Source organism: Triturus cristatus, chromosome 10 (assembly GCF_964204655.1).
Source record: "Triturus cristatus chromosome 10, aTriCri1.1, whole genome shotgun sequence".
Classification (NCBI taxonomy): Eukaryota; Metazoa; Chordata; class Amphibia; order Caudata; family Salamandridae; genus Triturus; species Triturus cristatus.
The window spans coordinates 897072392-897096938 of NC_140593.1; the positions used below are offsets into that span (position 1 = coordinate 897072392).

General features: G+C 44.1%; 1 protein-coding gene across 2 annotated transcripts in view; it reads left to right on the plus strand.

Annotated features, from left to right (window-relative positions):
• DHX30 (DExH-box helicase 30) overlaps positions 1–24547 on the plus strand; it is a 574174-nt gene that overhangs the window by 71495 nt on the left and 478132 nt on the right. Inside the window, exons 4-5 of one of the 2 annotated variants that reach the window (XM_085628644.1) lie at positions 4665–4981; positions 10462–10579. In XM_085628644.1, the coding sequence (XP_085484770.1) occupies positions 4665–4981; positions 10462–10579 (435 nt within the window). The remainder of the gene's footprint in view (positions 1–4664; positions 4982–10461; positions 10580–24547) is intronic. The other variant, XM_085628645.1, reaches the window with a different exon arrangement.

Below are 24547 nucleotides of genomic sequence, written 5' to 3' on the forward strand. Positions count from 1 at the left end.
CCTAGCCACACTGTTGGGGACTTTTGCTCCCAATATTAGGAGTTCTGGCAGGGAGGTCACCCGTTAGTGTCATCCAGTAATCTCTTCTCCCAGTTACCCCCCTCATCTAGTCAATGGACTGTATGTTGTAGTTGGGCAGCCAGAAAATAAAGTTCCATGAACAGCTCCTCCATTCCCCCTCTGCTCCATGTCGGCTTCAATGTGGCCAACCCAACCCGTTCCCGCCCCGTGACCCACAGTAGTTCCACTATAAAACTGTCTAGCTCCTTAAATGTCTGTATGAACTCATCATAAAGCGTGCCCCCAAAGACATACAAACAGCGCAGTAATATAATTATTTTGAAGATTGCTATTTTACCCATTAGGAACAGTCTGGGGGAGTTCCAGAATTTCACCGAAGGTCCTAGGCCTGTCAAAACCCGGCCCAAGTTTAATTGGTGGAACGACTCATGGTCCCTCATAACTTGGATGGCAACCTTTTTGGTTTCCCACTGGAGCTTCCCCAGTGTGGGTTAGGTTTTATCAGTAGAGATGTTTGTGCGATATAGTGCACGAAAGCGGGGGGATGTCTGGTCAGATGGAGAAAGGTGTATTTTCAGACCTGGGAGTAAAGACCCTTACAAGAAAAGCAAGAGGTGCTGAAAATTTATGTTGATGCATAGGATTTATCTGTTAGTACTTATGGAATTTTAATCATTTATCATTACAGCCTAGAATGACCTGAGTCCGAGATGCATATACTCAGGTCCACGGTAATAATGGTATTCTTTGTGTTGGCATTTTACGCATAATTGTAGATTTGTTTTATTTACCAAATAATGTGCTGCATAACTTGCAGACCCCCTCCCCCCCCCACAAGGGGTCATCTAAGCAAGCCTGTATGATCGCAACCAGTAAGTCGGAGTGGCCCCTTCCAGCAAGGCATGGTCACACACGTACACCCTGGGAGCGTTCGAGGGAGCCATAGAGCATCCCCAAGAGCCCATTGAGACCCGCTGATTTAGTTCCTCATGATAAGCAGTGTCAGCCTAACCAATATTGAAACCGTCATTAACCCTTGTAAGTTGTGCTGCCAGGTAGTAGCTTTAAAGGTCGGATAGTCCCATTCCTTGTAATATGGGGAGTTCCGCGCATTAACAAAAGCACTAGGTGGCGCTTCCCTTCCATATAAAGGTGGTGACTTTATGCTGCAGATTCCTAAACCATTTCTGGGAGATCAGATGAGGGAAGTTGGAGAAAAGGTATAAAACGAGGGAGCACGATCATCCTGAACAGGACTAAGCGCCCCAGCAGATTGAGGGGCAGGTGACCACAGCATTGCTTAGTTTGGTGTGAGGTGGTTCAAGTTGAGGGTCCATGCCAATTCTGGAAGGCAGGAGATGTAAATGCCCAGGTATTTGAAGGAGAGGCAGCGCTGTGGGATTGTGGCGCACCAGGATCGGGCTCCGGGGTCGCCCACTACCTGCACCACTAGGGACTTAGATTCGTTGACTGAATGGCCAGAGGCATCGACGTATAGGTGGAGGATCTCTAGACTGCGAGGTCCACTAGGAATAACAGTAGGTTTTCAGCGTGCAGTGCTATGCTTTCTTGAGTCCCTCTCCCCACTACCAAGCCCGCATCCCCATGCATCACAGTTTAAACATTTTGTTAAACATAATGCTAGCAACATTTTGCATCAAAGATCATCTCAATCTCCTAGACCCACTTTTTTATTCATCTAGACAATTTAAATCTCTCTACATATTATATTGTGTAATATTTAAATATTTTCCTGCTACATATTACAATGACTAATGACTTTGGGTGCCTAGTTGTTTCAATTAACCATTGAAGACCTGTGATACCATATCTAGTCTTAATATTTAAACCATCATTGAAAACCTCTTTTCTGGCAAGCTGAAATCTGGTTGGCCTCTGACAATTATTGTGCCTTATTGTTGCACTTGCCGTTATTTTTATTTTTCAGTTTGGACTCTTACTATTTGTCAGGTGTTCATTTTGTCTTTTACCATGACACCCTCTCAAAGTTCTTCCTATGGTAGTGACCTTATTTCCCTTTTTTTCATATTGAAACCTATATTAGACCCTGTCATTTAATTCAATTTGCCGAATATGCATAACCGTCAAACGCTTCCCCTCTTGCAAGAGTGAATTTTAGGATGTGTGTGCCTGCAAATCATGAGTAATGCCAATGAACTTTCATCTCGGGGGCACACTAAATCTGTACTTCGATTGTTTAATTGTCTACCAGTCAAACAACTTACTCTCTCAATGTACTTTTCCTGATGACAGAACCTACTTGAAGCAAGGACTGATCACCTTGCATACAGCAGCAATGAAACGTATAGCAAAGCATTTTCTGTGTTATATCACTTAATTTTATTTCCTTAGTTACAAATTTCAAAGCAAGGATGCAGAATGTGTTTAGCAACAGTAGGAGCCCACAGTTGAAATGCCTTCTCCATCTGGTAAGATAATTAAACAAGCATTTGCAATGCAATAGGTCTCGCACTTACGCGAGTTTCAGCTATTGGCATTGTAAATGACAATGCCTTTTATTAATGTTTTAAACAAAAATAAAAGGCATTGTTATTTGCAATGTCATTAGCTCAAACTCGCGTAAATGCGAGACCAATTGCATTGCAAATGCTTGTTATTTTTTTGGTAGGCACGGGGAGATTAAGTGCTTTGCCCCGCTTCTTAGGATGCTAAGCCGACGCCAAGCTCTAACCTGGTTCCCCAGCTACAAAGTCGGTAGCTCTGACCGTTAGGCCATATCCTCTCTTTGTCACATTAAGGGGGTTTACTAGACCCATTTCTGCCTTCCAGGTGGTGGGAGCGGTGTGTTTTCTATAGCAGGGCCCTACAGTCAGAAAGCAGCGATTTACCCAGAACCAATTCCCAGTAGCCAGCACTGAATAGGAAACGTGCAGCTTATTATCGCCCATCTTTTAGTGGATTTATTTAAACCTCTGATTACTTATTGAAAAACAGCTTAGGAGAGAAAGACAGCGGAGGTCCTTTGAAATGTTCACTCTAGAAGCAATAAATAAACGTAAACATTGAGTAGAAACACTGTCCTGAGTAATGGCATGTGCCCTTTTTATGAGTTTTAAATATATATGTGTGTGCGTACATGCGTGTGTGCCTGTGTGTGTTTTATGTATAGATTCGTAGCAGGTGTTCAAAGATCACAAGGGGCAGGATGTAGAAGAGAAATTATATGCAGGAGCAGGTTAAACCGTATTACTAAAACTAGGATGTGATTGGGGGGGGCATGACCTGGGCACTTTGCACTACACCAAATCGCACCGCTGGTTTACACAATTTTTACTGTTTTACCACATGGATATGAAGTGATACGCCCAGAATCTCACGATGTTCACGGCGAAGTAGCAAAGCCACGATTGTATCGCAGATCTGCAGGTTCCCAGCTAATGGAGAAGGGGGCAGGGAGGGACATTGCGAGAACCACGGGGGGGGGGGGGAGAGAGGGGTAAAGGGAGAGTGGGTGAGAAGAAGGGGATCGTGGGAATGAGAAAGGAACAAGCGGGAGAAGAATAAAGGGAGAAATGAGAAACAAAGAGAGGAAATGAGACTTTAGAGGAGGAGACGGGAGAAAAGAGAAGAGCCTGAGGGAGAGACATGTTTATAAGAAGAGCCTGGAGATAGAGGGAAGGAGAAGCTGGAGAAGAGAGGGAAAACAAGGCGAGATGCACAAAGAGGAGGGTACACGAGAGGAGACCAAGAAACATGGATGGGAGAAAGAGGAGAAACCAGAGGATGGCGGGAGATAGCAGTGTAGAGGAAGAGAAGCATGGAGAGCTACAAGTAGTGGCGGAGGCAGAATGAAAGCAAGGGATGTTTGAGTGGGAAGCGGAAGATGGCGCTGAGAGGGGAGAAGCAGATGAAAGAGGACACGAGAGAGAAGAACAGAAGAACGTCCGAGAGATGAGAATATGCTAACGGAGAACCAAGAGGCAGGAGTCAGGCTATGAACAGAGGGATGGAGTGACGCTGCAAGGGCAGTCCAGGAGGCGTGCCTCGAGCGTGGACAGAGGGGGCCGGTGTCACAGTGAGCAGAGAAAGCTGTGAGACGCGGCGGAGCGTGGCGCGCGTGCTTGGCGGGGGCGGGGGGAGCGCATTACAGGCGGGGGAGCTGACCCTTTGAAGTATGATGCCGAGGGCGCCAGTGGGCTGAAGCGCTTCCCCAAACGGATTGCATGGCGGCACGATGCACGTGATTGTGCGCGTGCTCGCCATGCAATCCACTTTTGGGAGCAATTTGAAATGCGCCTCTTACTAGAGTCTCGCATAGCGATTGCGTAAATGCAATAGCTAGGCGAGACCTAAAAACGACTGTGAATGCAGTAAACTAAAATTCAATCAGTACCACAGTGTTTTAGGGAATCCGAACAGCAAGAAGGCCTTTAGCATAACACCAGAGGGCAAAGAACACGAAAAAATACAATACTTGCATCATCACCTTCAGAAACTGAATCGGTTTATCTTCTAGTACTTGGACGTTTCGGAACTTCAAAGTGCAGCAGTGTGCAAACATTTTAATAAACAAGTAATTTTTCTTATCCTGCTTCTGCCCTAACAAATGAAGAAAAGTTACTAAAATCAAACACATGAATTCCTCTACTGTTCTCTTTCAGAGCTGGGGATTTCTGGGCCCAGGAAATGAGCTCTTCAACACTGCTACTTACAGAGAGCTTTCCAATAAGTTCAGCTCCTCCTCTCTCAGAGATTGGCAAGCCCAGGGACAGGACTTTTCACAGGGCAACACTGTCAGACAGTACCTGAAACCAGTGGGAGTCACTCAGCGGGACGATGGTGGGCAGTCAAAGATGGTGCAACCAGAGGAGGAAGAGGAACTGCAAGAACTCGAGGAAATGGAGGGTGGTGCCATGGATGTTTCAGATTATCTGTCCCAAGCTCAACAGAACAAAATCAATTCTTCCCGCATTGCAAGGTATTCCAAGGATTTTTCTATAATAGATAGCTGTTTGTGTTTGCAAAGTTGCATGGTATTTTAATTTAAGACACATTTGTATGACATAAATAGCAACATTTGTGAAGCCCAATCGTCCGCTGTGTGCGCATGTGCTGATAGCTCATCTTTGCCCCTTACAAAAAATTATTTTGTTTTAATGATTTTCATTGGGAAGATGGGGCCTTTGTCTTCAGGCCACAAAATAAATGATGCTTTTGAATTTGTATAGGCGAATGAAGGCAACCATTTCAAGGTTACACCACATACAGTTCATTTAGAAAAATAGCCAAGGGCATAAGCTACCCTTGCATGTATTCGGACTACTAAAGAGAATTTTTTAGGATCTCCTGGAATGCCTTTGGGTGGCTTTCCTTCCTCAGACTGATTTCACTATGGTTTTATATATAGGGGTCTTGAAATGTAAAGCACTTTCAGTGGCTTTTCTTTATTTAAGTAGCATGTGTCGGATACTGTGCGGAGGGCTTTGTACCTTCATTTTTCCACTTAAGTTCACTGAAGTTGCTTGTATTACTTATTATAAATGATTCCGGGCCACTACGTATAGGCAGTGTTGCTGCTTGTGTATTTCTGAGATAAGTATTTCGGAGACCAGTTTTGTCCTATAATGAAATTGACATAGGGTATTATTGGCCAATCCTAGAGATAAATGAGTGTCCTAATCCTACCTTGAGTTCACCACTGGTGTGACTTGTGGGGAAATTTGAGGCTCGACTTGCCTGCATTTTTGTTTTTTACTTGTGCAAAAATGTTTGTAGCCATTCTCTTGAGTACATAATAGCCCCAAGATTCCTTAGCGAATTCTCAAAATCCCTTCAGCAGAATAAGTGGCATGGGTCCAAGAATTAGCAGCTGGTATTACTTACAGCTTTAGGTAAGGAGCAAACCAGCTGTTTCAAGCATTGACTGCATGGCCACTGTAGCCATTTCCATTTTCATTATGCAACATGGCATGATGTGCACCTACCATTCAGTCACACTCTGGTGCTTTCATCCTGCAGAGAAACACAAGAACACTGCCACGCGGCTGCTTTAAAGAAACAGGCAGGAGACACTATGTATATTCCATCTCAAATATGCTTGGCGCATGCAAAACCCCATCAGTGTTCTGTTACCGGATAATACTTGGTGATAATCAACTGATCCGGGACTGCAGTGTTAGCCAGGCTCCTCTCATGAGAGCGAACGTTCACACAAAGGCTAACGGAGATTTGAGTTTTAGTGTTTAGTTTTGGACATATACACCCACCTACAATGGATGTTCCGTGTGGAGAGTGTACATGTCACTGCACGAGAGCCGTTCCATTCACTACATCTCCTCCCAGGTGACGTCGACTCAAAGGGACTATTCTCCTTGCATGACCTACTGCTGAACACCCTCCTCTAGATCGGAGAATAATGGAAAAGGGGAATTGGGAAGAGACCGTATGGAAAATAAGAAACCGGGTGCTCTCTATACCACAATTCGAGCTTCTAAGAAATTATAGCATGCACTTGACAGATGAATGGTAACTAAGTTCATTGTATCTATAGCGTCCATATTCTTTTTAGACAAACTGTGCTGGAAAAATACCTTTTATTTTATTTTTATTTAAGACTTACTATTAACCTACCTTGTACTCGCTGTGCACTTATTACTTTTAAGCCTAGTGGAAGATGTAGACAACCTGATAACTTTTGTTTGATACGTTCTTTTCCAGTTAATGCAAAACTCTTTATTGGAAGCATTTTATATTAAATAGCCTGAGACCGTGTGGAGAACATTACTCCAACCGCTTATAAGCTCTTTTGTTAGTGCTGATAGTGATAGGAAAATAAATTCTATTCTTTCATGAAATGTCTGTTTAAATGCAAGTTTCTCTGTAGCTGTCGTGTGATAAATGCGCTGCATCAAGATTGTTTGTGGGGAGATGCCCTGAAATTATTCACAGTTGTAGAGCAAGGCCCAAGCTCTGTTCTCCGTTTGCTCATTTAATTGCAGTGTACGATTCAGAACAAAGCACTTAATTCCCTTTTACAAATGGTAAATGGAAACATTTGCATCTTGTAAAGATAAGTAAACCTCCAGTATTATAAATTGTGTAGCAATAGAAATTGTTTTCATTTTGAGCATTCGACCTATACTAGCCAATTGGAAAGTAGTAATTTTACAGATTTTAGGCACTCTTATTTTGTGACTGGAGCTTTTTATTGTAATGCAAGATTGTTTCAGTTGAAGCTGGATTTTTTGCTCCATCAAGCTTCACTTTTAGTATCAATTGTTGTAAGTAAGAAAGTATATTTAAAGGCTTTAATTTCACTACTTTCATTTTTATGCATGTTTCTTTTTTTTGTTGTAAGAGAACCCATTGATTGACTGATGCAAACAGACAATATATGTGAAGTGACATGTTACTGTCAACCCCTTGCACAAACATAATAAGATATTTCTCACATACTCCGAAATGGATTACCATTAGCCCCTCATAGCTCTCTGTTTTATGCACCAGAATCGGAGCGGTCATAGTTGCCTCTTTCCGTTCATCGAAGCTTACACCCCTTCCAGAGTTCTTAGATATGGGGAAGCAGCTCTGGCAGTGATTCGTAGAGTGCATCGAATGTGACCAAGGGGGTTGCTCCTTTAGTCTCCGTGCGGCCAAGCCAATGCCATTCAACCTGAGACTCGAACCTTCTGAGGCAAGTTTCCGAAAAAATCTTGAGACTTTGCTCTTTAGGCCGAGGTAGTAGGAGCACAGGGCCTAACTGTTTCTGACCATGATATAAGACTACTGCTTAGTGCGAGGACACTCCTTGGGAGTAACCAGGCGCTCTACAAATTCGAAATAAATAAATAAATGCTATAAGCTTACCAAAGCATGCACCCAGAAGGCTAATCTGAAAATACCTTTTTTTTTTTTTAATTGAGACTTGGAAAAGTAAAGATAGATTTAGGTGTACGCTCGTTGAAAGCTGGCCACACTCCTTATTTGTCCCTGACATTTCATTCTCGGGTATGGTATATCTCATTATGGCATTTTGGCTGAAACCCTGTCAGGTACTGACAGTGTAAAACCGAACTTAAGGGGTTGGCTATCTGTTTTCTTAACAATTTAATTATACAACTTAAATGTATTTGTTCATAATTTAATGTCAGGTTCTGTATAGTTGAATAAAGGTTGAGATTGTTCTCTACCTGGTCCTGCTTAGGAGTTGAGGACCACCTCCATAAAGTCAGACACTACACCCCGGAATACAGTCAAACTCAAAAAGTCCCACAACAATAGTTGTGAAGATGTAGGGCAAGCTGACAAGCCTAACTTACACCAGCGACAGACATTGGTAATTTAGTGTGACAAACATTCTCCAGTACATTTATATGAATCTTTTTTAATTTACCTTAAAGTGTAATCCATTTTTCTTCTGAGAATTCCATTGTATATTTTAGCCTCATTGGATTATCGCTCAAAGTTTGTCTCACCCCATTTAATTCTAACAGTCACTTAAAATTCCAAATCATATTGTAGGATTGGTTTATGGAGAACAGATGGAGGGAGCCAACGCCTTTTTTTTTGTATACCAGAGTAACTGAAATGCTTCCCTGCATCACATGCAGGATAGTCAGAAAAGTTAGAATGCTTCCATTATCCAATTGATTCCTTGTGTTCTTTCTTATACTTAAAATTCTTGAAAGTCTTATCTAATCTGCCTGCAGAAACCCAGAGCTTTCAGAATAGCCCGTATTATTTACTTCAATAAAGGGATTGTTCCATTTAATGTATCTGGGCGTGATAAATATTCTCTCCTTTTAGTCAAGTATTTGTTGCATGTTTTTAACATGAAGAATGGTTAGTGAGGCCTCTGTAGCATTGTATTCTTGTGACAGGGTCAGAAGGAATGCGCAAGAGGCTACGTTTGGGCAGAGATGGTTTTATTTTTAGATAGTCCCGCTTCCTGCGGTCTGCCAGCTTGAACAAATAGAAAGGAATAGAAAGATGGGGAAACAAGGGAATGTCCTCCGGGTCTTCAGACTCTGAAGTCGTCCTTCACTATAGGTCAGCCGTCCTCCTTTTATCTTCAGGTAGGGCGAAGAAGAACGTGCTCCGGAGTTCTCAAAAAAAGTATTGGAGATAGGTAGGGATCAGTGTAATGTTCTTACTATGTAGCTAGGGAAAGGGGGTGAGGAAGCACTCTGGTGCACTAAGTTATTGCAATCAAACGGGAGGCGGTGAGGAGTGATGGTGAGGGGAGGGGGGGTATTTACACTATGAACACGAGGGCGGCAAGCGGAGATGTTATCAACCCTCTGGCTTCTCCCGCCTCCCGACCCTGCCAGCGAACCGCTCCCGAACCTGAGTCAGCCACGCTCCCCCTGGAGCATGTCTCGGCGAAGCGTGTCCCCGGTGGCCTCCTGGCCTCTCCTTCCACTCTCGTCGTTCTTCCTCTCCTCCCGGGATGGGTGTACTCTCCGGGTGTCTTGGTTCTCCCTTGCGAACTCTACTCCTTGATTCTCCGGTCCCCTTCCACTCTTCCCGATCTCCGGTGTCAGAGCACCCCCAGTTCCGGCTTCCGTCGTTCCTTATTGGGCTCCTTTCTACGACGTCAATGGAGGCGGGGCCTTCCGCTAGTGGGTTCCAATGAAAGGGGCCAGCGTCTGTGTCTGCCAAGTCTGTTTGAGACGCCTGCAGCCAATCGTCCTGTCGAGAAGAAAGCATAGGCGACATAACATGACGGGCTTCCCCCCAGTCACCCCTCCGTCCCGTGGTTTCCCCGCTGGCCTTGTGACAATTCTTTATACAAAATGTCAGTGAACTCAAAAGTACTTATGCGATTGTTTTTAGCTCTTACTTTCAAGTTGCTGTCATCATGTATGACTCATTCAGCAAATAAAAATCAGATATTAACAGAGTGAAGGCATCAATGTATTGTTTTATATTGGGGAATTCATAAGTTTCAACGTTTTATGCCGTATAAAAAAATATATGCTATCCCCCATCCCCTCATAGAGGATATTTTGTTTCAAATCTTAATATTGCTGTAAATCTACTGTTACTACTTAAATTGTATATATTAAACCAATTATGTCGTGATTCTGTCTGTAGATTTCTGAACAATTGAAAAAGGCTAGAATATGACAAACTGAGCACTGCTGTATTGACCAGAGCCTGTTGCTGGCCATGTACATAAATTAATCTTCTGGTGGAAGGTTCTGTGTTTCTAATTTCTAAAGAGTTGGCACCCCAGGAATTCTTATTCTGGTTGCATCTCATCCTAGAGTTCTAGATTCTGAGTTCTCTTCAAGGTTCAAAGGTATCTTAGTAACCATTACTCACAAAGGTAGGCAATACAATCACAGAGTGGATCCCAGCAGCCTTGTTGAAGAACCTACTTAATCAGGAGCAGAATATTGTGGTGTGTGACAGTGGACCACTCTGTTTAATGTGTGCTCTCTTCTTAATTCCCAGGTTGTCTTCCCTTGACATGGGGGATGATGCCAGCGCTCTCACTGCATTATCTCAGTTCCCGAACCCAAAGTCTCTTCTGGCCAATGTCCTCCAGATTGCAACCTCGTCTTTACCCAGGGTGAGTACAAAACGTGTTTGCCTTGTGAATGGTATAAAGTGATCTGGTTCCTTGTGTTCCAGCATATGTGCTGTAACTAACAGGAAAGAGTTTGACTCCTGGGGCCATGCTTTCGCTTGGGTTAGCATCAAGCAGGGTGGGATAAGGCCTTTGCCTAGCCCAGGTGGAGCATTTTCCCAGCCCAGATGGGCTCTTGCTGATGACAGAATAGGAGGGGCCAGCACCTTGACAAAATGTACAAACCTGCCATGCTAAGGCCAAGCGTCCATCTATATACTGCTTTGGGAACATTCTATTCTCAAGAGGGAAGCCACTAGGGCATTTCTGGGGAACCTCAAGCAGACATTTGTAATGCTGCTATTTAACTCAACACCACACACGTTCACTAAATACTACTGTGAGGACATTCAGGCCCATCTACAGGTTTTAGTTTGCCAGACAGGGCGGGCGGCTTTGTTTCAAACTACATTATCTGCTCGCTGATAACCACTTAAGCATGGAATTGCTGTACAGTCTGTGTAGAGCATGTGTGCCTACAGCCAGTCATGCTATGAAGGGAAAATGTTACTTACCTTTTAATCATCTGTTCGTAGAATGTAGTGTTGTATATTCTCATGCTTCTCCCTGGAAGCTGAGAAAGATCACATATGTTTTCATCATGGTTATATTCCACAACGCATCATTTTTTGTTTTCAAGCCTACACTCCATTTACAATACTCATACGCTGAGTGGAAAACAATCTGAGATGGAGTCTTTGTTCCTGGTACAATGTGGGCTAAGGATTTAGTCTCAACACCTTGCAAATGTCTGTGCCCAGCACTTGATGACAGGAGTATGCAGAGCATGTGAATTTACAGCACTACAGACATATGTAGCACTGAGATGAAACCTACAGAACCCGCCACAGGTATATGCATTCATTAAGGCTGCATTCAATAATGTTTTATAATATTGTGATAAATGCAGTCCTTTGATTTTTCGTTTATTATTTCAGTCTTTAATTTCACTGTTCAGTTACTGATCAGTTTTCATTGAGATAATCTTTCAGGTACAGAGTTACTGAAATGGCATTTTTATTAAAAGAATAGAATGGAATTCGAAGTAAACCTTACTTCTGAAGGATAATTCCAACTAACGAATTTCTCAACTTAGAATACTCACCAAACGCCACACTGGATCTAGAAACTTTTCTTCAGTAGTGCTCTTGCATGCCGATAGGTGTTGCTGTGCGTCCCTGCATTTGCTCCATGCACCTGAGAAGTGACGAAGCAGAGCTGCATTTAAGTGCAACTTTTCCTCGTTGACGTCAGTTCCTTTCTTCTGCCAAAATAACGCTTGTGATTAATGTTCCTGCTGGAGAGAGAGAGCGGAGTTTTGTCTAGTGAGAATATTGACTCGCCATAAAGTTGCGCAGGGGGTTAAAATTCCTGCTGCATAGAATAGATCTGTCTTTTATGTGGATAGCTGGGGGAATTAGTTAGGATAGTCTTTACCAGCACTTTAAAGCTAATAAAATATGTGAGAGAGCGACTATGAAGAGATGTGGGTCGGTGGTATTGAGGGAATCCACGGAAGAGGTAATGGGGGGGGAGGGGGCATCTAAACAAAATAGCCACACCTAGCGCCACCAGCGCTATAAAGCCTGCCCTGTGCTGGTGGATCCACTCTTGCTGCTATTTTGACGCATTGGTACCCATTACAGCCTGTACTGAGATCAGCATAGACTTTTATTGGGGTGCCAAGACTGGTACCACAAGAGGATACGGAATTGATACCGATGTCGGACACCGAGCCAACAGTGCCGGTGTGTCCATTGTGGGCACTGGGGCGTTGCCCCACTAGCCACATCGCCCTAAATTCGTGCAAGCAAATGAAGCAATTCTCAACTTGAATTGCTTCATTTGCTTGCATGAATAAAATCTCAACTCCTCCACTCTCGCGCAGCCGCTGAAAAAATGTTTATGGGACACGCGTGCCGCGTGCGGCAATCTGCAGATGAAGGGGGCGGGGTCGGGGCAGCACTCAACGTGGTTTGAGTGACAGTCAGACTGACAACGGCGCACAGTGCGCATGTTCGGGTTTGGACTGGTCATTTTATGACCAGCCCGAACATGCGCACTGTCAGCCACTTACTGTACCTTCAGTAGGAGGAGAGAGAGGGAGGGGGGACCCGAGAGGCCGTCGCAGCCCCCAGGTCTCGTAGTGGGCAGGCCGTATCCATGCCCTAGCCAATCCTGGTGCTGCTAATGCAGCGTCTGGATTGGCTGAGAGTGAGACACCGGCCGCGCGCAGTCTGAAGTTGTACCAGCCCAGGAACTGGACGTAGAGGCGGCGCTGGACCGGGATCAGGTAAGTTTTTTTTTTTTTTTGTTTTGCAGGAAGGCATACATCCCCTGTCACTGTCCATAGAGCGCCAAACATGCAAGTTATTTACAATTTTCAGTTTATAGATTCTCAGCGCATCAACTACTCGTCAATCACTTTTCTGTGCTTTACAACCGGGTTTCAGTTGGAAGCTTTTTATGTTCCTGCTTGGGAAAGTGACTTTTTCAGTTCTCTGAATATAAATGGAAATACGTCTTGGTGACTAGGCGCTATATCCCTAATAATGCATTTCATCAGATTCGTTTAGAAGAGATGGCTCAAGCACCTCAGCAGCGGAGGCTGCCACAGATGAGGCTGTGGGTGGTGAGCAGTCACTAATGCTGATGCTACAACACATGGAGCACGCCTTGCAGTGGGGAGGGTGTTGTAAATAGTCTTGTGCAGATTGTTTTAGGTCCCTGCATTCATTCACCGTGAGCTTGTGCCAGCAGGACACTGTCTTTGTGTTGCGTGTTTGTTCTGTTTCCCTTACTTATATGCTACTAGCATTAGGATGAATAAAACACAATCATTAAACACTGAAATTGCCCAGCATAGCCAGTTTAAGATTTGTAAATCCAACATAATGTCGTTCATAATTGGCTGGTGAGAGGCGGGAAAGGCATCGTCCGAAAATTAATGTAACTCGGGGCTAATGGCTTTCTTCATTAAGCTTTCCTTTCTCTGCTTGTGCGACTCGCAGTGAGAGATTTTCAATGAATTCCCTTCACACTTCAGCAGTCAGTCTGTGGCAGAAATAAACCGTAAATGGATATTACAAGTTGCATGCGCAGGGCATTTCTCACTGGCAGGCTTGATCAGCTACTATGGGAAAATGACAGACATTTTATTTTTCCCGAGAGAACACAAATGGTGCTTTCGAGACAGGGAGAGAGAGTGAGTCTCAGAGTCAGCCCAGTTGGTATCTGGTAACGAAATTCCATCATTAGATCTGAGAAATGTTTTTTCAGCACTGTGTGAGCCCTTCATGCTCGACGGAATGTGTGTTCGAGGCATATGAGCTGCAGATTACACACTTTTGCATAGATCGCCATCTGATGTTGGGCCTGGATGTTTGCAGTTTGTTTTTCCTCATGTGGAAAAACAAACTGCAAACATCCGGGCCCAACACCAGATGGCGATCTATGCAAAAGTGTGTAGATCTGCAGCTCTACGTGCCAAGAACAGATGCATACTGGTAAGTAGCATATTCCTTCTGGAACATGGTAGCTTAAAAGTTAGTGTGCGTGTCGTTTTGATCGTAAAAGCGGCGTGAGCGCCTCCAGCCAGGTAGCCACGCCATCCCACTTCGTGCATCTGCTGTCAGCGTGTTTCCTGCAACTGCACCCCTTCCTCACACCCTGTGATCCTCTGCGATCGCATCCTCCGTCCGTGAATCCTGTCTTCACCCTCCTTCTGGGTATTCTCTAATCCTGTAGCCTCCATCTGTGCATCGTTTACCAATGCATTGTTCCTCCGTGTATCCTCTATCCCTGCACCCTCCATATGTGCTTTGTCCATTCCTGCAACCTCCATCTGTGCATCCTCTCTACCAATGCATTCTCCCTCACTGTATCCTCTCTCCCTGCAACCGCCTTCTGTGCATGCTCTAACCCTGCACCCCCTCTCTGTGTATCCTCTCTCCCTGCACCCTCCTTCGTGCATTTTCTAATCCTGCATCTCCCCCATGTATGCTCTCTCCCTACACGCTCCCTCTGGCCATCTTCTAGCACTGCATTCCCCTTCTCTGTACCATCCAGCGTCCGCCACTGCTTGCAAACTGTACGTTACCACTGCTTCATAAGCCTTTCTTTATTGCTGCATTCATTTGCTCTAAAATGCACCATTTGCCAATCTTTTTCAAAATTCTTTCTTAGGAGAGGGACCCTCCCTAGACCCCAGGTTTGTCCATTGAACTTGTTCACATCCCTAACTAGTGTTTTCTATTGGAAAGGGTAGAGCCAAAGCAGTCTTGCTTAGTACCCTAGCCCTCTTCAGAAGTCAGACTTGCTTGGCAACCCAGAAATTCTTTGAAATAATGTACGAGTTTTTTTCTTTTATGAATGCCTAGAAGAACAGAATTTTTAGTCCATTTATCACGCAAATAGTGCTGAAAATCGCACCAAAAAGATGCTACTTTTAAAAAAAATTACTTCACGGGGAGAGAACCCCCCCCGAACCCCCCTTATTGCTGTCGAACTCGCGAGCTCCGCTCGCTCGCATACGTTCCTTCATTCCGCATACGCTCACCAGTTTCAAATTCCACCAGCCGCCACTACAAGCCAAATTTCGGCTCATTCTTGACCTATGACTAAATCACAAAAACGCAGCTGGTGTTCATGCACTCTGACTCTGTGCCTCTGCCAGGGAGTACACACCAGCAGAGGTTCCATTATCTTTTTGGCTCTGACTCAGAGCAAGGGACATCCCAGGATTCAGATGATGATGGTAGCAATAGGGATAGCTTTTCCCTGCCTCATTACACAGATGCTGCCTTCTGCATGGATTTGCAAGACACCAGTGGGCTTGAAACCTCTCCGGAAGTAGGACTTGACTCACCAATTGGGCCTCCAATGCAAGAAAATGCAACCTTGGCAGTGGTTTTCCAGAGGGCAGCTGAGGTTTTGGATTTACAGCTACCTTCGGTTGAGACCAAAATGAACACCTTGACAGAAATGTTGCTGTCTAGGCCAGCTACCTCTAAGCCCCCGTCCCCTTTTAAGGGTTGTACAAAGGAACAACTCAGGGAAATACTTTGCATGCCTTAACCACGCATTTCTTAACCCGCTTATTTATTTTTTTATATACATATGTATATATAAAATATTCTCCCCACACCTCCCAACTTACCTTAAATGCATGGTAAATGCATCCATTGTAAAAACCTACATGCTGTAAAAAAATGCATGCTTAAAAATGTATGGTAAAATCACAACTTGGTAAAAACCTCATTGTAAAGGCTGTTTCCCCCTTTAAGAAGCCCTCACATGTACCTTGATGCTCGCTTGGTCAAAACCTTTTTCCTGTCCTCTTGTAAATAAACAGGTAGTAGGCGTCACTAACAGGCTCCTGGCGACCCTGATTTTTCTTACTAAACTTGCTACTCTGGAGAGCCATGTGACTCCCGTCTTAAATAGTAAAGTGAATCCCAACTCATTCTGAACAACTCCTCTGGATAGGGAATCCCGGTGGATTGAAGCTTTTGTTAGGCATATGTTTTCCTCTGCCAGTTTAGCATTGCGTTCAATAAATGATGTTTGTTTATTGGGTCACTCCACACGTGCCCTGTGGGACACGGCAAGCGAGATCCTGCCGGCAGTCAGTTAAGACCTTACTGCTTCTTTGTCCCAGACAGTTCTTGATAGAGAGGACGTTGCTAAATCATATGTGCACAGATCTAAATACCATTGAATTCCTGGGGGCAGGGCACTCAGCAGTAGTATTGTACTTTGTCAACATGCGTGGATCGTTCCAGAGGATTTTCTGGAGTTGTAAAGGCCTCCCTTATGGATATGCTCTTTGATGGAGCATACCTTTTCAGTGAGATGGCAGATTCTGCGTTGAAGCACTTTAAGGAAAGTACAGCTATGGTGCATTTGTTGGGTTTTTTGACCCCTGACAAACCATTTCACACCAGTTCAGAGGCTATTCTATAGTGTTAGAGTATAGACAGAGACAATCTCCCCAAACAGTACAGCAGTCTCCCCAGCCCTTTCAAGGAATCGGATGTGGGTCTGGTACACAGCGCATGGCTCAGCACGGACATCATTCTTTCAGTCTTCCACTACTGGAACAGCAACCAAACCACTGTAATTTACTCTTAGTGGTCGATGTCCATCCAGTGGGGGCAGGATCACATCAATTTCTCCCAGGGATAGCAATCCATCACATCTGACAGATGGGCATTACAAATTGTTGAACATGGCTATGCCTTGCTTTTTTAGGTCGAGCCTAGAGCAGCGCATGCGCTGCTTGCTCGACTTTTAGTAAAGGGGGTTTCAAAGTGCTACCAGAGGCTTTTGCTGGCCTCAAGCTTGCATGCATGTGCCCGTACGCAGCCGCCATCTGTCTTTTCTCTGTCACGGGTAATTAAGTGCATCGCGATCACTTTAACTTTCGGCGCCCGCGCGGCCAATGCTTTTTGCATGCGCTTGTTCCACTCAGACTCTGGGTCTCTGGCCTGCCTTGGAGGCTAGCAGATCCGGGAAAAGGGGAGGCTGGACAGAGTCTGCAGCCGGGGACGATAAACATGCAATGGGTGGGATTTCGGAATGCGTCCAAGAAGCAGCTGAGCGGTAGTGTCACTCCGTCTCTCCACAGGTTCGCTGACCCACTTCCATCCACTCGCCGCCTAGTTTCTTAGCAACTGCGGCGGTCCCCCAAGGTCAGGCATATTGCCTGCCATTAGTGACTGCTGCATGTATGTCAAGGTTAACGTGCTCCCATCAAGGCGCCGCGCACAAGCAGGCACAGGCTGTACTCTGCCCACAAAGGAGCGCGCATTTATGGTAGGCGAATTCTGCTCAGCGTCCAAAACCAACGGGATTGGAGCTTGACCAGCAGAGCCGTGCTGTGGCCCCGAGAGAGAGCCCACTTTGCCGTTCCCTTGTACAGAAGTACTAGGCCACGCTCCTATCACAAAGCTCACCACTTTCGTGGAACAGAGAGAGCCATTTTATCCAAAGGTGACTTATGACGCAGGCTTGGGGCTAAACTCAAGGGGTCTCTTTTCCAGGGTCTCCTAATGGCAGTGGTGCTGGGGTAACCACGATAAGAAAATCCCCTGTTTGGGGACCACCGTTCTCTGCGGTTGTAAGTGCACCATTTGTGGAATGTGCACAGGACACGGAGTCCTTCGGTTTCCAGGGCAATCGGGCTATTTGTGGACGGCTAATTGCCCTTTGGGCATAAAGATCGTTTTTTTAGATTATTTTATTACTTAGTCTTCTCTCCTTTGGCAGAAATATCAAACTTGTTTTCTGAATTGGTAATGCATTGTTGGGTTGACTGGAGAAAACATGGCATGTGTTAGAATGCAAGAACTTATTTGAAGAAGTATACCACTAGCAGTGTCACCTTTCTTTATTTCCAGTTTCTTAAGTACCTCGTTTAGTGGATCCCAAGTGGCCGGTCATCCTTTATCGGTTTAAGCTCTACTCTCCTGAGGTTGGGTTACTACCTTGCAATGAGCAAGCAACCGTTAATGCTTGCATAGCTCCATAAAAGGACCCATTTTCTAAACCAATATGTCTACATTTGTGTTTTTTTAATTCAATGTGTAAGTTATGCAGGGGGGCATGCGCAGTACCCGACGACCTCTCATTTATATGCAGAACTTTTGCAGACCCAAGCCACCACCTGTGGGCCGCCGAAGAAATTCTTGCTTACTTTAAAGTGTGGTCTAAATACACGCTAATTGCTGGTAAGATAGCCTGGAGCTCGATGCGGAGTTCAGGGTAATGGGTTCAAATTCCAGATGGCCAGTCCTGCTGTTCACCCATTCCCAACTGGGAAAAAAACACTCAAGGGCCACTGGATTGAGTAGTAGGCCCTTTGAGATTCATGTTATGAGGTACTACTGAAACACCCACCAGTTTAGTATTAAGGACAACGTTCTTCACTCTAGTCAGTTTATTGGATTTCTTTGGTAGGATCCTTCCCACAGAGCTGCAAAGTGAATATTTGAATTTCAACAGATGAAGTCTTGAGACCATTGTATAAGCTTGGTCTTATAAAACCAGTTGGAGTGTCTCCACGAGTCTTAAATTGGGTGTCGCAAACTTCCACCATTTGGTATCGTACTGCTTGTGGAATCAGAGTGTCTGTCATGGTTTAGGTATTCTCACCGACCAGAGTCATGGTGGTTTGGTATCCTAGAGTTGCATTGGTCGGTACAGTGTATATTTTAAAAGTGATCTTTACTGGTTATTCAGATGAATAATTCATGTCCAATCCCATTCAGGATCTTTGCAAGGTATATATGTTGGGGCTTTTTTTTGCTTCACAATTCACCCAGCCAGTGTCAGTTGTTGCTGTATTTAGGGAGAAGAGTACATTTTGGGTCGGAACTGTTACCTAGAGAGAGGTATTATGCTGAAGTCGAGAAGGCCCAGCTCAACAGACATAATTCACTGTGGGGGAAGCGTATTTAGTCAGATAGGATGCCTGCTGAATTTAATGCTGCGCTTGCAGTTTTCAAAAGAGGGGTGCAATAAGCCCCTGTTGACTAATGTACCATAACTTTCAAGCAACTCTGTTGAGCATTATCCATTAAAGAAAACCCATTTTGAGATGGTTGCTGTTGCACACATGCTAGATGGCCATGTCAGAAGAGTGAATTCACAGAAAAAAAGGAAACACAAGTGTGAAACACAAAAAGGGAAGGGTTTGGCCCACCACCTGCTGAACCTCTACAAAAAAATCTAAAAATAAACCAGTCAATCGTGAGCAATGGGCTAACCCAAAGCCCATTGCAACTATATGTTATGTAATCTCTGTAGCAGAGACCTAACAAAAGGTCTCAGCTGTCTTTAGTAGAGACCTAATAAAAACAAGCATTGGCATAGCCAATAGGTCTCGCCTTTGGGACCTTATAAGTGTTATCCAGCACAATATCTTTGGTGCAACAACATCAACTGTTGCATGGCTAAACACTTATAAGGTCCCATGGGCGAGACCTATTGGCTATGCCAATGCTTGTCTTCTTTCCCACCAACCTTTTCCCCTCTTCCCCCACCTCTGACATCCGAGCAAATTTCAGACAAGAATCCGTATATTCCTCAGGAAGGGGTGTGGGCATTGCTCTCCAGAGGTGTTATTGAGAGGATACCGGACTTGGAGAGGGTTGTTACTCTTGCTGTTATCCTCCAGAAAAAGTGTTACCAAATGTACTAACTTGTTCAAGTTATAATGACATGAAACATATGTTGTTAAATAAAAATGTTTATATACAATGGAATATGTTAACAGTGGATAAACTTGTTTTCTTACTATCAACGGTCTTGGTAATATATTTAATTGTATCCTACATAAGCAATGATCTGGAAAGTCATAAAGGTTTTGCACTTTATTGTTCCACTATTATTTACTACTTATTACCTAGAGACATCGTATGCATGAAGTTATTATTTTGTTCGAGCCATGTGTGCTGTAGATACACATGCTTTGCATACTCCTGCTATCTAGTGTTGAGTCCCGATGTTTTGCAAGTTGTTTTTCTTCGAAGAAGTCGTTCCCAGTCACGAGGTAATGTGATTCCTCCTTTCGGTTATAGAGCGCATGGGCATCCTCAATCAGGATCCCTTTGGTGCGCAATTCACTCTAACCTCATCGCTATTGTTTTTGATTGCATCTTCCACCTTTTCTTGTCAAAATGTATGAAAATGTTATCTATATCATCGAAAAAAATCTAACCGGGGCCTTCGGACCTACCTCTTCCTAGGTCTGTTTCTACTTCAAGAACCAGCATCCAGCCTACCTCTGATGGAATGGAACTGTTTCTGTTCTGTCCTCGATGCCATTCCAAATATCCACGTACCGACCACCAAAAGATCTTTAACCTGTGTTTTTCACTAGAACATAAAGAGAAAGACTGCTATGCGTGTCGGTTGTCCGATCCAAAAAGACTCTGCGGGACTGTTGGGCTCGATGGAGAGTCATTAAACGACAAAGTATCGAGGACACCCCTGATATCTTTGGTGAAGATATAGAGCAGGAAGAGATGGCAGTGGAAGAAGAGGCAGCCTTCTCCCTCTAGGGCTCCGATTCTGAGATGGAGATTGAGCTAGAGTCCCACGACGTTCCGACTAGGCACGGTGCCGTATGTACCAAAGCTCCTTTACCCACCAAACACACTCCTGCAAAACAAAAGGCTATTGGGTCACCACTACCAGAAGGCCATGGTCAGCACCGAGACTCTGATTCGAATGCCCGCCTTCTGGCTCAGCGCCGAAACAGCAAGTCAAGCCTTTTGGCTTGGGCCCGGCCTGAGATTAGACCCCTTCGGTATCGAAACATCTTAAATAGAGAGAGAAATCCAGCTCGTAACCGAAAATCTCGGTACCGAAACAAGAGGACATCCGCCCCAGCCTCTTAGCATGTTACCTTATCCAGTAATTTGTTGATTTTCCAATATACCATCTGTATTAGGCTAATCGTACCAGCCGTATCAGGGGTACTCATAGCACATTAGGGAGGAAGGTTCGGCAGGCCAGAAGGATGTAGGAAGCGGTTAGGAGCAGGTGAGCAGGACAAACCAGAATAAAATACCAAGTACGACAATAAATACAACGGAAATAAACCCCCAACCACCCCCCTACTCCCATACTCCAATAACCAGGAAGTATCCAGAGGGGTTGTAGACAGATAGAGCTCTGAAAGTTCTTATCCATCACCCATTTGCCACGTTGAAGATTGTGTCCAGGCAGTGGCAAGGTGTCTTTCGCCTGTTTAACAATGGCAGAAACATGTTTTGTCAATTCAACATAATACTCTTGGAGCAGTGTACCAGTTATTTATGTTGTTAGCAATATTTTTTTGGACACCCCCCCCCTCCCCCCCTACAGGTAGGGGGCCATGCTGTCACTATTTTATGTGGGCTGAGGAGTGTTCCAGTATCCGGGGTAGATTGCTTACTCTTAAGGGCAAGTGGCAAGGCATCCACCCAAGTCCGTGTGGATTCTGCGCATATTTCTGCTGTCTTGGCCTTCAGGATGCATTTCTCCATTCGATGGCACCGGCGGCTAAGGGCTGATATACACAATGAAATTTCTGTTGTACTCCTATTGCCTTGCAGACCAATTTAATTAACTTATTGACAAAGTGCAACCCGTTATCACTTGAAATCATCTGGGGCAAACCAAAACGTGGAAATTGTTTCAGCAGGCATTTAGCTGTGGTCATAAAATTGCATCGCATAGTAGGGTAGCCTTCGTTCTAATTGCTTAACATACATACCACAGTCCGTGCACACCAATACCTATTGGTAAGAGGCAGTTCAGTAAAGTCCATTTGCAAATGTTCGGAGGGTGCCTCAGGTGGTGCAAAATGCCCTGTAGGGGTAGGAATTCCTTTACCTGCATTATACTGTGTGTATACTATGCAATTTATGCATATTTTGTCTACAAATTTCCGTATATTAGCGTTTTACCAAAACTGTTTCTTGCTCTTTACAATGCCATCTCTTAGCAAATGGGAAGGCTGTACATCATCAATGTCATGGAATATAACAGGTTGTCAGGTAGCATGAATTGATAAGCATGCTGATCATTCCATCAGCCATTCACCAGAGTACCATATTGCTGTTTTTGTATCTCCTTCTGTTTTGCTTTTTTTTTTTTATCTGCTATGCCCCTATCACTGAAGTCTAATGCACTTTATTTCTCTTCAATAAATATTAGATTGGAAACCTATGCTAATAACATAATAATCTGTGCAGTCTCTTTGGCTACCGTGTCAGCAAAAGCATTCCCTTTGCCAATGTCATCTACTATCTTTTTGTGTGCATTTCATTTGATGATAGCTACTCTTTTTGACGATGATAAAGCATTCAGTAATTTAACAATCAGTGGACCATGTATTTCTGTTCAATAGCCTGCAAAAATGATGCACAACTCCAAACACAAATTGGCTATCAGTATATATTCACAGTTATGCCAGGGCTCTGCTGACAGGCTCTTGTTAATGCTATTTACTCAGCTGCTTGTGACAATAATTCTAGTAGTCTACAGGTTTTAATGACCTTGTGTAAGGAGATAACAGCATAAGCTACAGCAGTTTTTCCATCCTTTAGCTTAAATCAAGATCCATCAACCCATAAGATAGCATCTCTTTCTACCATCAGTGTGTCCTGTAAATCTATACTCTCTGTGGTCTGTTCTTACGTGATCAGTACACAATCATGGGGTGTGTCGGTATCATTCTGTGGAAGGGGCAAGTGGGTTACTGGATTGTGTTAGGTCAATGTATGGTAACATGGGGACCGAGCAAACATAACTCATAATGTGTTAGTCGTGCATTTTTCAGATGTTGAGTTTGTATTTTGTTTTACAATAGAGCTACAGAGTGAGGTACATACAGATGTACTTTGTGTCCTGAATCAGTATTTCTGCTTGTGTTGGAGAAACAGCTGCTGCAGTTGCACACAGATATGCTGGTAAGCCTCGAGCAACCATGTCTAAGGAGGTGGAAAAATAAGCGCGTGGTCTTTTCTTGTTGCCCTATTGTTGTGTAAGAACAGCAAGTGCACACCAATCTTGTTCATGTACAAAAAAAGATGAAATTATCTAGTAAAGTCAGGCATTTGAAGAGCAGGAGTGTCACAAAGTGCCTGTTTGATTTACAGAAAACTATTCTGGTATTCACTTAACTATTGTAAAGGTTGTGGGTTGTCTTTATTCATGATGTTAAGCAAAGGTTTAAAAAGAAAAGTTAGGGATCCATTGTCTGCAATAACCTGCCATACCCAGGATGGTGCATACTTGTTGTTGTGTTCCAGGGGGTTGACTATTCAATGTAGCTTTCACTCTTTGAGAGTCAAATCTCCTTTCCCCCTTCGACAGGTGGTGTCCTAAATAGGTAACCTCCTATTGAACAAATTGCAATTTAGGGAGAGATACCTTTTGGCCTTGTGTAGCAAGGAAATTTAGTAATGCAAGGGTGTCAGAAGCTCAGTCTGTTTAGCTGCTGCTGGCCAATAATATGTGATCTATGTATTTTATGAAAATTGTGGATTGTGTCAATTGAAAGGTGTCTTATTTGTGCTTACAGTGCCTGTGAATAAATGGAAGTGCTTTACGTGAAGCCCTGTGGGATAAGTATAAAACAGTAAGAGGAATCATTTTTCGATACAAAAACTGGAATAGGTATTGTGAGTCTTCATGCAGGGGAATGGATTTTTTTCTTTTTTTTAAATCAATGACCGAAAAGTACCATGCGTCAAGAGGAAAGTCAGCTAACATGGTGGCAATATTAAGTACCACGGGGAAACGTGGTTCCACTATTTTGTTAATCCACTAGAGGTCAACCACTAGCCTCCAGACATCTCTTAGTGGGGTTGTCACTCTTTTTTTTGTGTGTTTTTTTTTGTCCAAATTATTTTTATTTGGCAGCATCCTAGACGGGTACAACAACATAGAAGCAGTAGAGGCCGTACGACCCCGGGGTACAATAAACAGCTAATTGCAGTCCAGTTTCACATGATGCAGGGTCAGTACACCCCCTCGTATGCAGAAGAGAAGATGCTCGATTTCAAACAACTAGTCGTAAGGTTATACCCTACGTGGAGAACAGGAAATCATAAACAAGGAGGGGAAAAAAAACTCCCTCCCCCCAACCCTCCCTCCTCCCTTGACCCGGTGGTGGTGCTACCGCTTGCTAAAGAAGTGAGCAACGCAGGTGCAACTGTAAAGGTGAACCGTGTAAGGAAGGCCCAGCCATTTAGTGGGGCATAAGTGTTGCTGCAAACCCGCCGCGGAGAGGTTAAAATTGAAAGAGATGCATTGCCCTTAGAGAGGGTGGACACATGGCTGAAGGCAAGCCTCGGGACAGATACGTAACCAATGGACCCCATTTAAATTCAAAACTCTTGTATTTGTCCCGGAAGA